Source organism: Chenopodium album, chromosome 1 (genome assembly GCF_948465745.1).
Source record: "Chenopodium album chromosome 1, dcCheAlbu1.1, whole genome shotgun sequence".
NCBI lineage: Eukaryota > Viridiplantae > Streptophyta > Magnoliopsida > Caryophyllales > Amaranthaceae > Chenopodium > Chenopodium album.
Window position 1 is genome coordinate 1,898,569 of NC_137834.1, and position 19,253 is coordinate 1,917,821.

General features: G+C 35.9%; 2 protein-coding genes across 2 annotated transcripts; one reads left to right on the plus strand and one right to left on the minus strand.

Annotated features, from left to right (window-relative positions):
- The first annotated feature begins 2,902 nt into the window (after positions 1-2,902).
- LOC145639656 (transcription factor MYB124-like) lies at positions 2,903-9,420 on the plus strand. Its single transcript, XM_081690965.1, has 13 exons — positions 2,903-3,255; positions 3,556-3,772; positions 3,947-3,993; positions 4,172-4,228; positions 4,420-4,492; positions 4,757-4,812; positions 4,896-5,081; positions 5,175-5,344; positions 5,527-5,669; positions 5,756-5,898; positions 6,075-6,286; positions 6,451-6,530; positions 8,618-9,420. The coding sequence occupies exons 2-13, from the start codon at positions 3,656-3,658 to the stop codon at positions 8,726-8,728; spliced, it is 1,395 nt and encodes a 464-aa protein (XP_081547091.1). The 5' UTR covers positions 2,903-3,255; positions 3,556-3,655; the 3' UTR covers positions 8,729-9,420.
- A 1,226-nt stretch (positions 9,421-10,646) lies between these two features.
- LOC145639666 (UDP-galactose/UDP-glucose transporter 3-like) lies at positions 10,647-18,154 on the minus strand. Its single transcript, XM_081690975.1, has 7 exons — positions 17,920-18,154; positions 17,664-17,761; positions 17,431-17,561; positions 13,230-13,260; positions 12,062-12,165; positions 11,783-11,904; positions 10,647-11,441 (listed from the first exon to the last, which is right to left on the minus strand). The coding sequence occupies exons 1-7, from the start codon at positions 18,021-18,023 to the stop codon at positions 11,033-11,035; spliced, it is 999 nt and encodes a 332-aa protein (XP_081547101.1). The 5' UTR covers positions 18,024-18,154; the 3' UTR covers positions 10,647-11,032.
- Positions 18,155-19,253: the final 1,099 nt, after the last annotated feature.

A 19,253-nucleotide genomic window follows, 5' to 3' on the forward strand; every position in this document is an offset into this window, starting at 1 on the left:
CAAGAAGAAAGGTGTAGATTAATAGCATCCAATCAGAAAAAGAGCATTACTTTATTCAAAAATTTGAAAGAGGAATCCACAAAGTTACAATCACAAGTAGTACGCAGTTGATCACCAAAACGAACAAATACAAGTGAAAGGGAATTTAAGCAAATAGTACATAATATTATATACACAGTCACAGACACACCACACAGAAAAATGAGAGAGGAGCCAATAGCATGAATGGTATCCAGTATCCTCCATAAATGACTTCTTTCAACCTTCTAAATCATTTCACAACCACTTTCGTTTCATCACGTGGACTACAAGTCCCCACATTATTACCCCTTTACATACAAATCAAATTACGGAGTAGGATAAATAAATAACCATAACGTTTTACGGAGTAGTAATTTTCACCTCGTGCTATTCTTATTTATTTCTACGTAGGGCATGTTCTCTACAACTTAATTTTAATTCAGTTCAGTTCAGCTCCAACAGCTCAGTTCAGCTCCTAAATTTTTTTTCTCATAAAATATTCATTTAAACTCTATTTAGTTCAGCTCCAATTAGTTCTGTTTTGGGTAAAATTACCATACCAAGTGGCCTAATGAAAAGGTGACACGTGTCACCCTAAGAGAGGTTCAAAATAGACCAATCACCATTTGACACGTGTCACTCCTAGAATGTTGGGAAAAAGAATGCCTTTACAGCCCAAATCCCGAGAAAGTTGCAATGCGGCGCGGCCCATCAGTCCTAGGTTTCCTGTAACCTAGGTAGGGGCACAATTCCCGATGACCCTATAAATAGAGAGATTCCTCCTTTTTTAGGGGTACGTTAATTTATTACAGCCTACCTAATCTCTTACATATGAGAATTCACATGATCTCAAAATCCGAAAAAATATCACTTTTACCTTTTCGTACTTTTACTTTCTTCGACCGATACTAACTTGATCGTCGGAGGCAGAGCTCCTACCAATCGGAGTCTCCGTGTTTTGCATGTACAGACCGCACCGGACCAGTCTTGGAGACGTAACTCTCCCGAGGGACCAGAAAACACTTAAAATAAGTTCAGTTCAGTAAATCAGAACAGGTCCGTACATATATTATCAGAACTTATTTTCATTGTAATATCATAACTTATTTGCGAGCGCGTGCCTTTTTGTTTATACTTATCTAAATTTTTTTTGCTTGAAATAAGTCAAACTAAGTTAAATAGAAAAGGATAATAACTACCTTTTGAGTTAATTACGGCATGATGTTAGTAAAGTAAATGACTAGGGTGAAGATCAATTTGGGTTGTCGGGGGGCTGAGATGGAGGAGCAATGCTTCAAACCCGAAGCTTTGTCACCTCAAGTATACAAACTGCAAACATAGATGGTTTAATTTTCTGTATACACTCGAAAATTGAGACTATATATTATGAGATCGAAAAGAATAGTGAAAGTTAGAATCATCTCTATCATATATGGATATATCGCTACATGACATAAAACATTTTTAGATTCTTGACTTACTTGGAATAGTAAAAATAAAATAAAATTAAGTCCTAGATAACAATAAGAACAATGCGTGAGGAAAGTATTGTGTCAAGTAGCGAGTTAGCTAGCTAGAATAGTCCAAGTTGTTGTTGTATTGTATAATCATATATCATGGTGTTGTAATTAAAGACAATATATATAAGAACAAGAGATATACTACCAACCCACAAACATATGGGCATTCAATTTTAAACTATCCCATACAAAAACACATGCTTAGGTGGTGCGTGTTAAAGGTCACGAATTATATCATGCATTTTTTATATTATTAATTAATAATTTGAGTCTTCATTCACCAACCTACCAAACTCAAAAATTGAATTTTCGAGAAAGAGAGGGAAGCATCGATCATGTATTCTTCGATCATTCCACTCTTTATTTGCATGAATCCCCACATTTGTTCTTGCATGTTAACTTCATTTACATTATTATTGCTTATCTCTAGGTGATATAAGACAAGTTATCTTAATTGTGAATAGTAATACTTGGTATATAGGATAAAATGGTAATAACTTGATTGGTTATTCTTCGAATGGTGCTGATTTAGAATAGTAGTCATTGTAATTTCTAAGGTTTTGCGCAAAACATGTCTTAATTAATGATGCTTTTTCAGTCAAAAGTATACAATAAAAATGAGGTCTAATTAGTACTGTAAAAGTAATTTCAAGACGATGATAATTGAAGCAAAAAAATATGACCTATCTCTAATTTAACTTCAAACTATACCCAATACATATATTACTAGTTTTTACACAAACAAGTTGTAATTTTCATATTTATTAGGAAATACTTTGTATATTAGAATACCAAGAATAATACTTAGCTTGTAATCTTCTATAATGTGACTTTTCATTCACTCACAAAGTGAATATTCATTATACACTCAGGTGAATCATGCATATACACCTTACAACTTACTATTCACCATACAAAACAAAAAGGGAATGATATAAAATTCAAAAGTAGTAGAAGCAATATAATTCAACTCGATAAAAAAGACTAATTACACCGGTTTACACCTAAACAGTCGCCAATTTTGCGATTTGGTCGAATTAAATCGGATGTCCGGGTTAAGATTGGGTTGAAGTCATCAATTGATCAAATCAAGTCATAATCGATCGGATTCAGATTCATATCTCAAACCGAATCAACTTTAGACAACTCTAAAAATAGTCTAATATACAATGCGCATAATACACCCGACTGTAAAATTAAAAAAAAAGCATGATTACAAAAAAGAAAGCATAAAATCCGTTAATAAGTGGTGGGGGGAAGTATTAAAAAACGTAGAAAAATGTGATGAGAAGGGTAAGTAAGTGCATGTGACACAAGCGTCCCCCATTATAACTCAAGAAGACTAACATGGATTTCAGCGTTACCATTCAAACTCCCCCGCCCACTCTCCAATGCATCCGTTATACTCCTATACAATTATTTTATACATACAAAATTGCAAATAATTGTATCCTCTACTCCTAATTTACGAGTAGAATTTTATAATTCTTTTTTAATTTTTTTTATTACATTTAATTCACCTTCACATTTTTAAAATTTCCCTCTTGTTTACTTTTTTTTTTTTTTTTCTTTATTGTTTTTTTTTTGAAAACAAAATACACAAAATTACATCATATATAAACCAACAAAAACTACCCATTTCACTCATTTTTCACCATCTTCTCTTCTTTTTTTATTTTTTATTTCTCTCTCCTTCTAAATACCCAAATACTCTGTAAGCTTTCAATACTCTGTATTTCTTAGATCTATCATTTTTTTTTATTAATTTTTTATTTTCTTGTCAATTTTTTTTACTTTTTTTTTTCCAGTAATTATAAACCCCACTTTTGCTAATATCGATGAACATTGCATATGAATAAATTGATGATCAATCAATCCCTAACTTACCCAACTCACCTTCATAATTTTCTCTCTGTTTTTTTTTTGTTCTTCCCTTTTTTTATTCAAATTGATTTTTTGTTTTCATCTAATTTTCTGGGTCTTTATTATATTCTGTTATTTTGAATTGAAACAGAGGTTGGTTGATTGTGTAAAAAGTTGAAGTTTATTGGGATTTTTGTAAATAAAATCAAAGGAAAGTTATAATCTTTGGTGGGTTTGAGCATGCAACAAAAATGACAACTTCAACGTTGCAGAAGAAGCAGCAAATTCTTGAAGATAATAATAATAATAGTATTTCAAATACTTCTTCTAAGCCTAAAGAACGTCGTATTGTCACTTGGACACAAGAGGTATTGTTCTTATTCCCGAGTTCGGGATTAATAGTCACGTTGATAGTGTAATTTAAACTAGTAATACGGCTTATTAAATCGGCCCGATTAAGTGAGTTTTGTTTGTATTTAATCTTCTTATCATAGATATTAAATTAACGAGTTGTATTGGATTGGATTGGATTGGATTTGCAGGAAGATGATATATTAAGGGAGCAAATAAGCATACATGGGACTGAAAAGTATGAATTAATTTCAATATATTTCATATCATATATTCATATTCATATGATTTTATGTTGACTGATTTAATTTATGATTTAATTTGTCAGATGAATTGGGTATTAATTATTTTTTTGTGGGTTTGTTGAAATTAATAAAAAGGTTTGAAATTTCTGGGTTTTTTTTTTTGGTTGGCAGTTGGACGATTATTGCATCCAAATTTAAGGATAAAACGACGAGACAGTGTAGAAGAAGGTTAGTGATAAAAGTTAATATTGATGATTTGTTCATTTGCTAAAAGTTTTTATTTTTTATTTTTTTATTGGTCCCCTCAATTTCTTTTTACTGTTAGATTTAAACTATCAGGAATTTGTTCTGATATGCTGTTTCTGATTATTTACCCAAAAAACCCTTTTTTTATATATAAATTTTGTACAATTTTGCAGATGGTATACATATCTGAATTCTGATTTCAAAAAAGGAGGTTGGTCACCAGAAGAAGATATGTTGTTATGTGAGGTAATTGATTTATACGTCCTTCCATTTCTTATTAGTTGCAACGTTTTTATCAGTACGGAAGAAGTGTGTATTAATTTCTGAATGTTACTGTTAGATAATAATGCAGGAGTTCTGAAAATTTGACAGTATTTTCTGCTTGAATATTGAATTTGTAAATGTGATTTGATTTAAAAGTTATGATAAAAAAGCTTATTAGTGTGGAATAAAAGTGATTTATTATTAGGTTGAAATGAAGTTGTAACAATAACAGTAGCTTATATGCAGGCTCAAAAGATATTTGGCAATAGATGGACTGAAATAGCCAAGGTGGTCTCAGGGAGGTATGTTGTGTTCTTTTTGCATTTGTTCTGGTTGTATTCGTGTTGGAATGATGCTTATTTCGTGTCGTGAATCGTGTATGTAGAACCGATAATGCTGTGAAGAACCGATTCTCCACCTTGTGCAAGAAGAAAGCGAAACGTGAAGCTTTGGCTAAGGAGAACAGCAATGCAGCAGCTATCAATGTGAACAACAAGAGGATTTTGATTGATAGTAATGGGTTTCGTTCGCAATCAGTGGATGGTATTGCATCACCTCTTAAAAAATTTAGGTACATTACAAATGTTACAAATGTCTATCTGATTTTGGTTCCACTTAAAGGGTTTTTTCATGATAATACTAAGACTTGCTGCTGTTAATACAGGAGGGAACATATTCCAAATCAGGCAGTAAATTTCAACTCTGGAAACATGTTGCTTAAGACATATGGATTAACAAGGCAGCATCCGAGACCCCCATTCGCGGTATTGGCTCAAAACGTCCGCAATGTTGATAAATCACTAGTTTCCACAACTAAGGACGCTTTGATCAATGGTAATGACATTGACAGCAGCATTTGAAAAACCATTTGTCAAAATTTTGCTGTTTACTTTTGAATCTGTGGATACTGATATTGACTTTACGAGCATGGAAGCCTTATCCAATACTATTGCTTTATGATATGAATTTACTTCTTTGAATTTGTGACACTAATTAATGAAATGCTTTGATTACAGGTGACAAAAAAATTGATGGAACATTTCTCAGAAAGGATGATCCTAAGGTAGCTGCATTAATGCAACAAGCCGAGTTACTTAGCTCTCTTGCAGTAAAAGTAAACATGGATAACACCGAGCAAAATCTTGAGAATGCTTGGAAGGTCAGAACTCTTTTCCTAGCCGAAAAGGCTCTTAGCTTGTGTTGATTTAACGATATGATGATATTGATGAAGTAAGCATTATGTAGGTGCTCCAAAATTTCTTTGGTAGAAGCAAAGAGAATGAGGAGCTCGGACACAAAATAGAGGAATCAGACTTGCAGCTTGATGATTTCAAAGCCTTGGTGGAGAGTTTGAGAAGTAGCAATGATGGCATTCCACTATCTCAGAGGTAACTATAGAGCTGAACTTGAATTCAAACCTTCGACATGGTTATGGATGCTCAATTTGAACTAAAAACACGAGAATTTTAAAAATCTTGGACACATACACATTCCATTAGTATTGGAGCCTGAGTGACATTGAATAACTTTTAGAAATTATCTGATGAAATCCTGAAATTTGCAGTCAGCATGAAGTGTATGAGTCACCAAGCAGCTCCGAGTACAGTACAGGATCAACAAACTTGTCTGCTTGTGATCAAGGGGAACACTCTCAAGGTGAGACATCCACAATGCACGAGGATATTGTAGCAACTTCACGGTCACTACAAATAGCAGATGACGGTTGTGTTGACATGCCACATAACAAGTTCCTGTCCTGTGCAACTGCAGATCAAGGTGATTAAAATTTGTTCAAGATGGCAGCAAATGTTCTTATGTAGTATGGATATGATACATGTAGTCAAAATGCATGAAGAAATTTTCTTTTTCAAGGAGTATATACATTAATAATCCTTGCTGAAATTGAAAACTCAGATTGTTTTTTGGCTTGTTTTCTGCAGAGTTTAATTCACCAATTCAAGTAACTCCTCTGTTCAGAACTCTAGCATCTACAATACCGAGCCCACAATTTTCAGAAAGTGTAAGCTATCTCTTCTTTATCTCATATTAAATGCATGTTTCACTTAAGGTTTTGTTCCTTTTCTCGGGTGCTCTATTGATATATTTACAAGGAATTTTCGGTACATAAGGCTCTGATGGTCAATCTGCTGTAACCAACTTGAGCTGCTAAACACAGTTCAGCCCCAGATTAACAGTAATGTATCGAAGATTGAGTTATTCAAGTATTTGAGTATTCTACAACTAGGGGGCCTGGGTGATGCACAAAAACTGTGTCCATAATAACAATTTGCATTCTTCCTATGTTGAATTAAATTCAAATTTGCACCCCAAATCCAAAATTTTCCCTGTCAATAGACTACTCGGTAGCAACTAGCAAGTAATGCTTTCACTTAGTGATACTTCCCACTTTCCCAGCTCCTAGTCACTTCCTCCACTTAGCTAGTCCATGGATTAAGAGATCCTAAGTGCTATATATGCATTACTGTTAGGTAATTGACCTTACCTCCTACTCCAGGCTTGAGCAAAAGGAAATTAAAGGCTCGGTTTGGCTGAAGAGTTAAGAGTCACATTCTGAACATACAATTTTTTTTTTTTTGTGGTGGGGGGGGGGGGGGGGGGTATTGATCGAGGAGGTTGAAGAACGTAAAGGAGAGTTGAAATTTGGGAAGCAACCTTGTATAGATTATCATCATCTCCCTTCTACTCTTCTCTCTGTGCCTTTGGTTCCCATGGACATTTCTCAAGTCCCTTTTACAGAGTTCAGACCATGACTCCATGAGAGCCTTGCTAATGAGTTTAGCAATGTCAATCTGGTAATGATAGGAAACTCAGTGGAATGTTTTCTATATTCTTCCATCACAACTCAGCAACCAAGATGTGGAAACATGGCGGGAATAGCCAGCAGCCCAGCAATGCTACTTTACCTGCACTAAACATTCTTAGCAACATGAATGTGAGCTACCCCCCCCCACCCCCCCCCCCCCCCCCCCACCCCGACTCATCAGAACTGCATTATTTGGCCACTCAACCCCTTTCTTCCTTCATTTTTATCCAATGATGTCAGATACGCGGAGGACAAGGCTAAGGAAGCTAAATGATGAGCATGAGAAACCAAACATGTTACCACTAGTGCCCAGGGTGGGGGTAGAAAGGGTTGTTTCTAACTTCATGTGTTGAGTATATTGTCAAGGCCCTTGATAATACCAGCACACACAAACTTCCTAGTTCCTATGTTCAGTTTAGGCCCATCATATTTCCAGTTAAAACATGTGAACCACTGTGACAATGTGTATAATTTTTTCTTTTAATCTAAAAATTATAGTTTATTAGGCTACCAATGCAGAAGTGGTACAGTATGCTCTGAAGAACATTGAAATTTTTATGCAAATCTAAGTAGGGGAAATGCACTAATATGTTACTATGGGCATCAATATGATAAACAAATCATAATTTCATGGGGGTGAAGAATAAAAAAATAGGGTGTTTTGTGAACCTTTCATAGTTATGAATGTTAATGCAAGTTAGATCAGAATTACTCTATATAACATTGACATCGTAAAAGCCAGGTAAACAATTTGTTCATGTTCCATGCAACTGATTCATTTAATCAATAAGTATAAGGGTGAAGATCTGAAGAAGACTAAAATTAGGGTGTAACGAAATGTTATAAACTATCTCTATTTATTTTCTTTTGTTTGCTAGGATCGTTTCCTGTGCTTTGATCGCTTTTGCTAGATTATGTTAGAGAAGATTGTAGGCATTATAACAGGACTCCTTAATTGGACTGGTTTTTCTTTGACTGCTTCAACATTGTTACTAACTTTTGGTCATAAGCTACGACTTTCTTTAAGTCTGCCTTACTCAGCAGGCAGAGTTTGACTCGAGTACCAATGTCAGTTGACATGAAAATTGAAAGCTTACACCTTACATGAACTGTAGTTTGGCAGCTGAGCTTATTTTAGTTGTGAACTTTGGTAGTCCTTACTTGAACCGATCTGAACTTATCTAAATTTATCGACCCTTATTAGAACTTATATATTTAGTTGTTATTCCTTAATATTTTGAAAGCAATACAGACTGACCACTTTAATCTCTATGTTATTGCAGGAGAGGCACTTTCTACTCAGAACACTTGGAATCGAGTCTCCTACTCAGAGCACGATCACCAATCCTATGCAACCACCACCTTGCAGAAAGGCCCTTCTGCAAGGCCTTTGAACAACAACAAAATTTTCCTGATCCCATTTTACAGATAACAACTATCTCATATACTGTTGCAGTTATAAAGTCGAGGATTATTGTCAATCTTCGCGGTTTTTCCAGCATTGCAGCCACATAGTCCCGAATTTTTTTTAAGAGGCTTTCTAAGATCTGCATCCCATGATCCACATTCCAGAATGTCAAACAAGGCGACATTCTTTCTCCATCAGATCAAACTATGCGCGGTCTGCATCCCCTTGATTCTTTTTTTACTGATTCGCCTTCAGGGTGCCTAAAGCTTACCCTGGTGTGAATCAATTGTCTATGATGTGTGTGTCATTCTTTTGTTTTTATGGGGTTTCGAGTTAAGGGTAATTCGATCCCTCAGCCAGTATTTGGCATCTATTCATCTTTTGTACAGCAACCCCTGCAACACATAACCTTAGTTTATCGTAGAGTGTATAATCATTTATACTTGGGTATCTCATCGATCCCAAATAGATATAAGTAACAGGAAGAAAGAGTTATGGAGGATCTACCAATGGAATGGTAATCCTTTTTGTTTTTCTTTTCTATCTTGGTGTGAAGATAGTATAGAATAAGCTTTTTGTTCGAGGTTTTCGATCTTCCTCACTGGATGTAATGTACTGTAAACTCAAGATGATTTGAGTTGGAAAAAGGAAAAAAAAAAAAAGTCTGATTTGTGTGCATATTTGTATTTCTTCCTAACCTTTGCAGAATTCATGAAGAACATATGTACATGTCATATCATTGAACAAAAACATAAGAAAAAACTCAATCGAAATGGAAAATCGTAGTTTCGAGTGCATACATAACAAAGATGAAGTAAAAAGATGGTACTTACAGTTTCAGTTAAGGTAAGGCCAGCATACAGCAAACTCGAGCTGTCGAAAAGCTGCTCTTCTTAGTACTCTGAGTGTGTACTTGCTAGAAAAAGGAGAAGAAGAAGAAGAAGATTTGTTTAAGTTAAGAAGATTGAAAAATGAAGATAATGGAGGACAAAAGTGATGATAAGTAATCCATAAAAGTTTAAGGGAGGTAAAATAAAAAGGTGGAGGGAACACTATACAAATTAAAGTGTACTCTTTGAATGTGACATTTCTCCCTCCAATCCAACTATAATTTAAAAGTTAATAATTATACTTATATGAAAATTTACATGTTTTGACCTTTGATTTTGTTAACATTCACTTACTAAACTATACATTTGTTCATTCAAGAGGGCAATATGGTAATTTGGATTGCTGGTTCCTTTGCTAATTGTTAATATTGCACGTCAAATGCTTGTGTACGGGACCCAATTATGCAATTATCTAGTGTTGTTTTTTGAATGTTACTAATTATATCCGACATTATGGTGTTGTGAGTTTTGGTAAATCTCCTCTTAATTCTGATTTCAAGGGAGGACCAAAGGAGAAAAACCGTTCAAATAAAATAAAAAGAGAATGAAAGAGAAAAAAAAATAAAAATTACAAAGGTTCATGAGGAATATGACCTAGTGAAAAATTAATGGTGACTTCTTTACCTAATTTTAAGCAATTACAAACATTTCAAAGAAGTATCAACTTTAACAATTTTATTTTTTTTTATTTCGTTCCACCCAGTTCACCTTTTGGGTTAATTCTGGGTGGTTAAATTCCAATCCCCTCTCAATAGTTGCTGCGGAAGAGCGAACACGCAATCTTCTCTACCAAGTGTAGCCAGAATCACCAATACATCAATAGCCAATTGATAACTTTAACAAACTTTAACATTAGGGTATTTAAGGGTGAAGTATCAACTTTGATGTTGTGTTTGTAAAACAATTTGATTAAGATAATATAGGTGTGAGTGTGACCGAATGAGCCCCGATATTCTAATGGTAACATATGTGTTTTGGAAGTTCAACCAACGTACAAAGTTCATATTAGGATCATGATTAAACTGAATGATATAACGTACTGTGCAGTCTAATGCTTTTCTTCTTGAAGGAAGAAAAATTAAAGCTTAGATTGCAGCACTTTACACACATGAATAAATCATGACAAAACTTCATTGATTACTGTTCTTCAAATCTACTAGTATTCTAGTTACATTCTTCTATATTCTCCCTGATCATATCTCCTGAAATCTAAACCGAAACTAGCATAACAAAGGTATATTTTTAGATTACTTGTAGGGAGGCACAAAAAAGGACCCTGTTAAGAATCTTTACTATGTATAGCTTCTTTCGAGTGGCTTTTCGCATCTTTTGCAATCTTTGCAGCGTCAGCCATTTGTGGTCAATCTGGAAGGATAACCCAGATTAGCCTACAGCTTCTATCAAGTGGTTTTCCGCTTCTTTTGCAATCTTTGTAGCTTCTGCCATTTAAGGTAAATCTGGTAGGACAACCCAGAGAATACCATGACAACACTGCTCCATTGACTTGTGGAGAGAGGATTGCCACTCAAAAGAGAAGAGACAACAATGCTAACAAACTTGCGGGTGGTAGTAATAGTTGTGTTAGCCAGAGAACCAAATCGGCTGATGGTTAGGAAGATGAAATTTTGGCCAACTGCACCACATAAACAGTAAAAGAGGATGTCCCATCCTGCTTCAGGATGCTGCTTGCAGAAACGAATGGCTTCATAACCACTGGCTTGGGGCCAACCAAACATGTAGACCACATTGTATATGGTTCCCCAGAGATTCATTCCAAGCATGATATCCCAGGCACTTGTTTTCGGATACCTGTAAGGTGTTGACAATGATTTAGATCAGACGAGTAATAAGAAAAAAACAAATTTCCAAAGATCATCAATTTTGCAATGGAACAACATTAGGCTACAGTTCAGAAGATGAAGTTTATTAAATCTGCGACCCTGGGGAAGAGCTGCCATTTGTTCAAAGTGAGGAACGCAGAAAAGATTTCGTGTACTCAAATCATATATGATAATTTAGCTAGATTTCTCTAAATCCCTTAACCCCAAGGTAAACAACTCTGAGGCGTCTTCACATTTTCACAACTATATAATATTGAACCAGATAGGCGACCAGTAAAATAATTAAGGAAGAAGAAAACACTAAAATACCTTGCTGTTATTGAGTCCTGTGTAGCATTTGTAAACCCATCAAAAGCAAGGTTCAGGACACACAGCCCATATCCAAGAGGTGCATTAGGATGTGCCAGCTTACTAATGGTCTTTGCACTGGTCTGTGGAGCAACATATCAGAAAGTATAAGATTCTCAGGTATATTCTAATACAAATCATCAAATGCATCCACGATAGCAGCAGCACCCTCAAAGAAATGCAAAGTAAACAAAAGGCAAAATGATATTGCCAGCATTAGAAGTTCGGTGTACATCTCACCTTAGAGAGTGCAAAAAGTGACACACCTCCTGCCACAAGAATTGAGCAAATATACTCCGAATACGAGTATTTGATGCCATAAACCAGAGCGCCCATAACCATCACTGCAGAAAGTACACATACCAAAATGGAAAACATTTACTCTGAGAATTAAGCAATATTGACATAATACAATGTATCAATTCTTTCTAAAAACTAGAAAAAAACATGGCAATATGAAATCTATCACATCATTAAAAGCGGGTTTGTTATTCCATCAATTAGGTCTGTCATCCTGTATTCATGCTCATCCTATAATATAATCTACAACACCAAGAAAAAATAATTTGTGCAGCACTACAAATAAATGTCCTGCTCTCTGCAGCTTATGACCAATAGCCCCTACTCACTTTGCTGCTAGTACACATTTTCCTTCAAGCCATGTTATCTTTTTGATACTTTCAAAATGAACTTTTAATGAATCAACGTATAAAATTTTCAAAATCGCATCTTATAAAAAGACAAGGAGTTCGTTCCAGTACATGATGCAGTCAGGTATCCTATGCCTGAATAATGGCATTGCCCTGATTCCTAACTCAAATATTCCATGCTGGATGTTTCACAAACTTGGACGAAATTGTTCGTGAAATAGCCAACATGGAATATTTGAGTTAGGAATCAGGCAATGTCATTTGTTCTTTCGTACTAATTAGGGCAATGTCAACATGCAATATTCTTAAGCCAAATATTCCACATTGACATTGCCCTAGTTAGTAGGAAAGACTACAACAGGAACACGCAGCTGCTCATTATCACATTTGCAACTTCAATCCTTCTCCCTTCCAACTACATCATGACTATGTGTGACAACTACAAAAAATAAGCAACAAGTACCCCCGCAACTTGATGAACGTGTTAAAAGAATATAGACAGCTGATTCTCAAGCATCAAGCAAGGCAAGAAGTAGTTACTAGATTTATCTTATCAACTAAAGCTCCTTAAGATGACTATTACTTCAATAAATAGCAAGGAGTGGGGAAAAGATGTTAACATATTAAGCCTTTTGCATTCCACAGAGCCGATATGGAAAACTGATACTTTTCCATTACTAATATCTTTCCATTTCAGTTCATAGATATCTTGAAAATTATTTTGCAATAGCAAGGCAGGATACAGTTGTCATTCCTACCTGGAATCATCTTCGACGATTTCACAAGGACCTGAAAAAAAAAAAAAAACACTCCATTAGAACAACAAATCAACGCTGTTTCTGAAACAAAGCCATTAGTTGGATACATGGAAATGAAGTCATTCAAAGTCCTAAAACAAGCAACACTATATCACGGTAATATGCACTTATGTAGCCTATACCCCTATATCAATAAAAAAGAAAAAAAAGTCAAATAATTGCTGTGTCAGGTCTCAGGGACATTATAAGCAATACAACAAATGTTGGGAAAAGCAATAGAGTACATTGCTAATATAATGAATCTATATATGCATTATGAACATTAAGAACTTAAGCACCTAGGAATAATTATTTTTACCTAAAACACAAAAGTTTCAAGATACAAGTTCTTTATTACAAGTTTTTAATTAACTAAGAATAACGGCTACTAAGTTCTTAAAGGTCAATAAGAAACACATATAGCATGAATCTTCAAGTGAAAAGAATAAAACTTTCATCCAAACAGGTTCCCACCAATATACCATAAGATCAATAACAAAGATTAGCTACAGGCTATAATGGCTTGTTCGGTAGATGGTATTAATTAGTGGTCATGTGTTGTACTTCTGCAGGGAAAGAAGAACACCATGTAGCGAATTTCTAAAATGATGATAATCCTAATAATCCCACACAAATATTTAAATTCATAATAGATTCCCATCATCACGCGTTAATATAGTAGAAGATATAATTGCGTATTTCAATCAATCAATCAATCAATCAATCAAAGCCTTAATCCCAAAAGTGGGGTCGGCTAACATGAACCAAATTTGATTATTCCGTGTAGTCATCAACATAAATCTTTCTCCTCCATCCCTTACGATCCAAAACTTCATCCTCACGTAAATCCATGCACTTCATATCCTTCCTCACTCCTTCCAACCAAGTCATCTTTGGTCTCCCTCTTCCTCGTTTAATCCCTCCATGGTCCCACTCTTCCACTCTTCGCACCGGTGCACCCTCGGGTCTCCGTCTTACATGTCCAAACCAACGCAGACGATTTTCCCTTAATTTATCTACAATGCCCGCCACACCTACTTTCTTGCGAATAACCTCATTTCTGATTCTATCTCTTAAAGTGTTTCCACACATCCACCTTAACATGCGCATTTCCGTAACCTCCATCTTTTTAATATGCTCTTTCTTAGAAGCCCAACATTCTGTACCATAGAGCAACACTGGTCTTATGGCAGTCCTGTAGAATTTTCCCTTCAACTTTAAGGGAATGCTGCGGTCGCATAACACTCCCGTGGCCGCTCTCCATTTAAGCCACCCTGACTTAATCCTGTGGGTCACGTCTTGATCAATGTCACCATTCTTCTGGATGATCGACCCTAGGTACTTAAAACATTCACTCATGGTCAAATCCTTTCCATCCAAACTCACCACTTCATTGCTTGTCCCCCTCTGAGTGCCAAAACGACATACCAAATATTCAGTCTTACTCCGACTTAGCTTAAACCCTCTAGATTCCAACCTTTGCCTCCATTGCTCCAACTTGACATTAACCCCATCCTTAGTCTCATCCACCAAAACGATATCATCTGCGAACAGCATACACCATGGAACCTCATCTTGAATTGGTCTAGTTAATTCATCTAGAACCGTTGCAAAAAGAAAAGGGCTTAATGCAGACCCTTGATGCAATCCGATTGTAATAGGGAAATCTTTTGTCAACCCTCCGCATGTCCTCACATTTGTTGACACATCCCGATACATATCCTTAACTAGGTCTACATACCTTCGTGGGATACCTTTCTTCAACATTGCCCACCAAAGTATCTCTCTTGGCACCTTGTCATATGCCTTCTCTAAATCAATAAAGACCATATGAAGATCTTTCTTCTTTACCCTATAAAACTCCATCATTTGTCTTATCAAATGGATTGCCTCCATAGTAGATCTCCCAGGCATAAAACCAAATTGGTTATCTGAAATGCTTGTGCATGCCCTCAACCTTTGTTCAATCACCCTTTCCCACAACTTCATAGTATGGCTCATAAGCTTAATTCCTCGATAGTTAGAACAATCTTGAGCGTCTCCTTTGTTTTTATAAACCGGGACCAAGGTGCTCTTCCTCCAATCTTGTGGGATCCTTGTAGCCGTCCATATCTTGTTGAAAAGGTTTGTTAACCAATCAATACCAATCTTACCCAAACACCTCCACACCTCTATCGGTACCCCATCAGGGCCAACCGCCTTCTTAGGTTTCATCTTCCTCAGTGCAATCTCCACCTCTACTCTCCTAATCCTTCGCACATACTCCATGTTGATTTCTTCATCACTCATAGAGGTATCTCCTATCACAACTCCATTACTTCCATTAAATAATTCATCGAAGTACCCCTTCCACCTGTCCTTGATGCCCTCCTCTTGCACTAGGACCATTTGGTTCTTATCTTTGACACACTTCACCATGCCAATATCCTTCCTTGCCTCTTGTCTTCTCTTTGCCATCTTATAAATGATCCTTTCTCCCTCCTTGGAATCAAGCTTTTCATAAACCTCCTGATATGCCTTTTCTTTTGCTTGGCGAACAGCTGCCTTTGCCTTACTCTTAGCCTCCTTATACGCTGCAAAGGTTTCATCACTCCTACATTTTCCTAAGGCTTGATAGCATTCTCTTTTTTGCTTAATTACTGCTTTCACCTCTTCATTCCACCACGAAGTATCTCTCTGTACCGAAGTTCTTCCCCTTACTTCCCCTAAGACCTCTTTGGCCACTCTTAGGAAACAGTTCTTCATTCGTAACCAAGTCATGTCCGGATCCACCTCTCCATCCCAATCCGCTTCTTCAATTACCTTTTCTGTAAAAACCTTAGCTTTTGCATCCCTTAGGGTCCACCATCTTATCCTTGGTTCTTCTTGTCTAACTTTTTTCTTCGCCTTCTCTTTCAGACGAATAGTCATTACCAATAGCCGGTGTTGGGTGACCACACTCTCCCCTGGGATAACCTTACAGTTTATGCAACTTTGTCTATCTATGCTCCTTGTGAGCAGGAAGTCTATTTGAGTTGCATTTGCTCCATTCCGAAAAGTTATCAAGTGTGAATCCCTCTTCTTAAACCAAGTATTAGCCAAAATTAAATCATATGATTGGGCAAAATCCATAATAGCTTCACCACCGGCGTCCCTCTGCCCATACCCAAAGCCTCCATGGACACTCTCATAGCCATCTCGGCTCGCCCCAACGTGCCCATTTAGATCCCCTCCAATATATAACTTCTCTGAGTGGTGGACACCCTGCACCACCTCGTCTAGGTCCTCCCAAAATTGTCGTTTCTCTTCTGCATCTAAACCCACTTGGGGAGCATAAGCACTGATAACATTCACAATCTCCTTGCCACATAGCAACTTCAGCCTTATCAACCTATCGTTCTTCCGATAGACCTCGATCACCTCTTTTGCCAACCTCTCATCGAGAACCACACCAACTCCGTTCCTAGCTCCACCATTCCTTGTTCTGTGGCTCGTTTCTTGCCCAACATACCATACCTTATACCCCAAAACCAAGCCTCGAGCTCCTTCTCCTGTCCATCTTGTCTCTTGGAGGCACATGATGTTCACGCGTCGTCTTTTCATTACTTTGTGTGGCAATAAAAATGTATGGAAACATAACGTATATTTAAGGGTTGGAGATCTTGGAGTTGCATTATCGTGGACTTTGGAATAGGATTTTCTTTAGATTGTCATTTCTTATCACCTATAAAACTAGCCGAGAAAGGATTATCACAAACATTACCACCCAGCCGATTCCCACATTTGAAAACCAACCAAACTTTCATCAACATCTTTTTTCTTTCAAGTTCCACCAATACAACATTGTGTAAAGCTTTCACTCTTTCAGCATTACCTATATACCAACCAACAATTCCACCACCTTTTGTCATTGCACCCAAACAACCACTAAGCACACTACGTCTACTTCCTCTTTAAACCAAATAATCGTCACATTATTCCAACTCATTATACTTAAACGATCACTACATTTCACCAATATACCATACACAATAATGATACATCTAAAAAAATCATACATTAACATGACTAACATTCTGAATCAAGAGAATCACTTCTTATATCAAACACACATTCTCATTGCAAAATCCACATAAACAAAACCCGAAACAACGAAACTCGCAAGGAGAGATCAAAGCTATACCTGAGCAGGATAGCTAATATACTTCAAAGCTTCAATACCCATTGCTGGACCAATAGTGTTAGTAATACCAGCACTCCAATAACTCCACCATGGTGCTCCTCCATTACTTCCTCTTGACCAAAGTCTAATCACTGTTTTCCCACATTAAAACAAATACATTAAAATTTCCCCATTTTTTTCAAAATTAATTAAAAATTAGAATACTCTTGATAAATTTAACAAAAAATACTCACTGATAAAAGACCAAATGAAACAGACAACATTTTGCGCCAAATTCAAAAACGCCAAGTGCTCAAATCTCTTCTCATCTGGCCCAAATCTCTTCGTCGATCTGCAAATTAATCCAACAGAAATGAAAAAGAATACAACAAATTTACAAAATTTCACAAATTCAATTTGATCAAATATCAGTCTGAAATCAATAATTGATTAGAAAACCCTAAAAAAAAAATTGATCTTGAAATTGATGAGAGAGAAAAGAGAAATTACAAGTGTTCTTGAAGAACGCCTTGAGAAATGTAAGCAGTCCAGATTCCGGCGACGCAAAAGCAGAGAAGTAACACACGGCCTAATCCCGACGCATGTGCTTCCATTTTTCCGGCGACTTTTACTTCGCCGGTTAATTTATTTACCGACGCTTTAAATTAAATTTAAAAAGTATAAAATTGTTTTAAGTTAAATCTGGTATTTTTGAACTGAGTTTGGTTGGTATGGTATTGAGTTTGATGGAAGAAAAGAGAAGGTAATATTTTTACCATGACGTAGAAAGTCTGACGTGGCGGGATTTGATTGGAGGAATAAAGAGAATGGTGGATTTCTATTGGTTAGTTGAACGCGGAGGTTTGAGAAGAGAGTCCGAGAAGAGGGAGGTGGGTCATGGGTAATGGGACCGGGTTGTTTATGGGTTATGTTCTTGAGCTCAATGTTTATCATTTAAGATTGGTTGCGCTCACCGCGCTCGGTATAGATTAGCACTCGTGCGATGCACGAATTATAATAAAAAATTCATTACAATATAAAATAATTAATTCACAAAATGTGGGTTTTTGGAAAAAGAAATATCACTAATACGCTTTTGGTTAATTGATGTTATTTATTTATTAAAAATAATTTTCCTAATATTAAATTTGGAAGGAAAAAATTTGATAAAAATGATGTCATAAACAATTTTGGAGGGAAAATTTTTTATGAAAAATTGACATGTGTACAATGGTGATGTAAGCGGTTTTTATTTTAGTTATAGATAATAAGGGCATAATGGTAACTTAATACAGTAAGGGTGATGGATTATATAATTATACTTTAATTTTCAGGTTTTAGGTGTATCACTATAGCCATATAAGTACCATTATAACCAATTATTATACCATTATACAACCAATGACATAATGCCACAACCTAGTGGTATACGACGTATATATTAGTTTCAAAAGTATACTGTCGTAAGCAGTGGCGATTCTAGTATGGGTTCAGTGGGTTCAGCTGAACCCATACTAGATCTGGAAAAAAATGAATAGATTTTCTGTAAAAAAATAAATAAATATAAAGGGTTAAATATTAAATTATGCGCATAAGTACAATACACAACAAGTGGACTGCTGGTTAGAGCATTATTTTTAAGGAGAAAAGTCAGGGGTTCCAAACCCCAAATCTCGGTTTTTTTTTCCTTTTTTGTTTTTTTTTTTTACAAAAAAAACTTATCTCAAAATCTCCAATTCCCCCCAAATCCCAATTATACAAAGCATCACCCTCATAGTCTAACACCCTTCAATTCGTGAACTTCTTTTCATATCTTGAAAGTTTGTATCTGTTCTTCAATTTAA

Excerpts from the sequence above, each read along its gene's own strand:
- LOC145639666 (XM_081690975.1), bottom strand. The coding sequence starts at position 18,023 with ATGGAAGCACATGCGTCGGGATTAGGCCGTGTGTTACTTCTCTGCTTT. Across the intron at positions 12,166-13,229 it reads ATCGTCGAAGATGATTCCAG|TGATGGTTATGGGCGCTCTG; the intron begins GTAGGAATGACA and ends TACTTTCTGCAG. Across the intron at positions 11,442-11,782 it reads CAGGACTCAATAACAGCAAG|GTATCCGAAAACAAGTGCCT; the intron begins GTATTTTAGTGT and ends AACACCTTACAG.
- LOC145639656 (XM_081690965.1), top strand. The coding sequence starts at position 3,656 with ATGACAACTTCAACGTTGCAGAAGAAGCAGCAAATTCTTGAAGATAAT. Across the intron at positions 4,813-4,895 it reads GCCAAGGTGGTCTCAGGGAG|AACCGATAATGCTGTGAAGA; the intron begins GTATGTTGTGTT and ends TCGTGTATGTAG. Across the intron at positions 6,287-6,450 it reads CTGTGCAACTGCAGATCAAG|AGTTTAATTCACCAATTCAA; the intron begins GTGATTAAAATT and ends TGTTTTCTGCAG.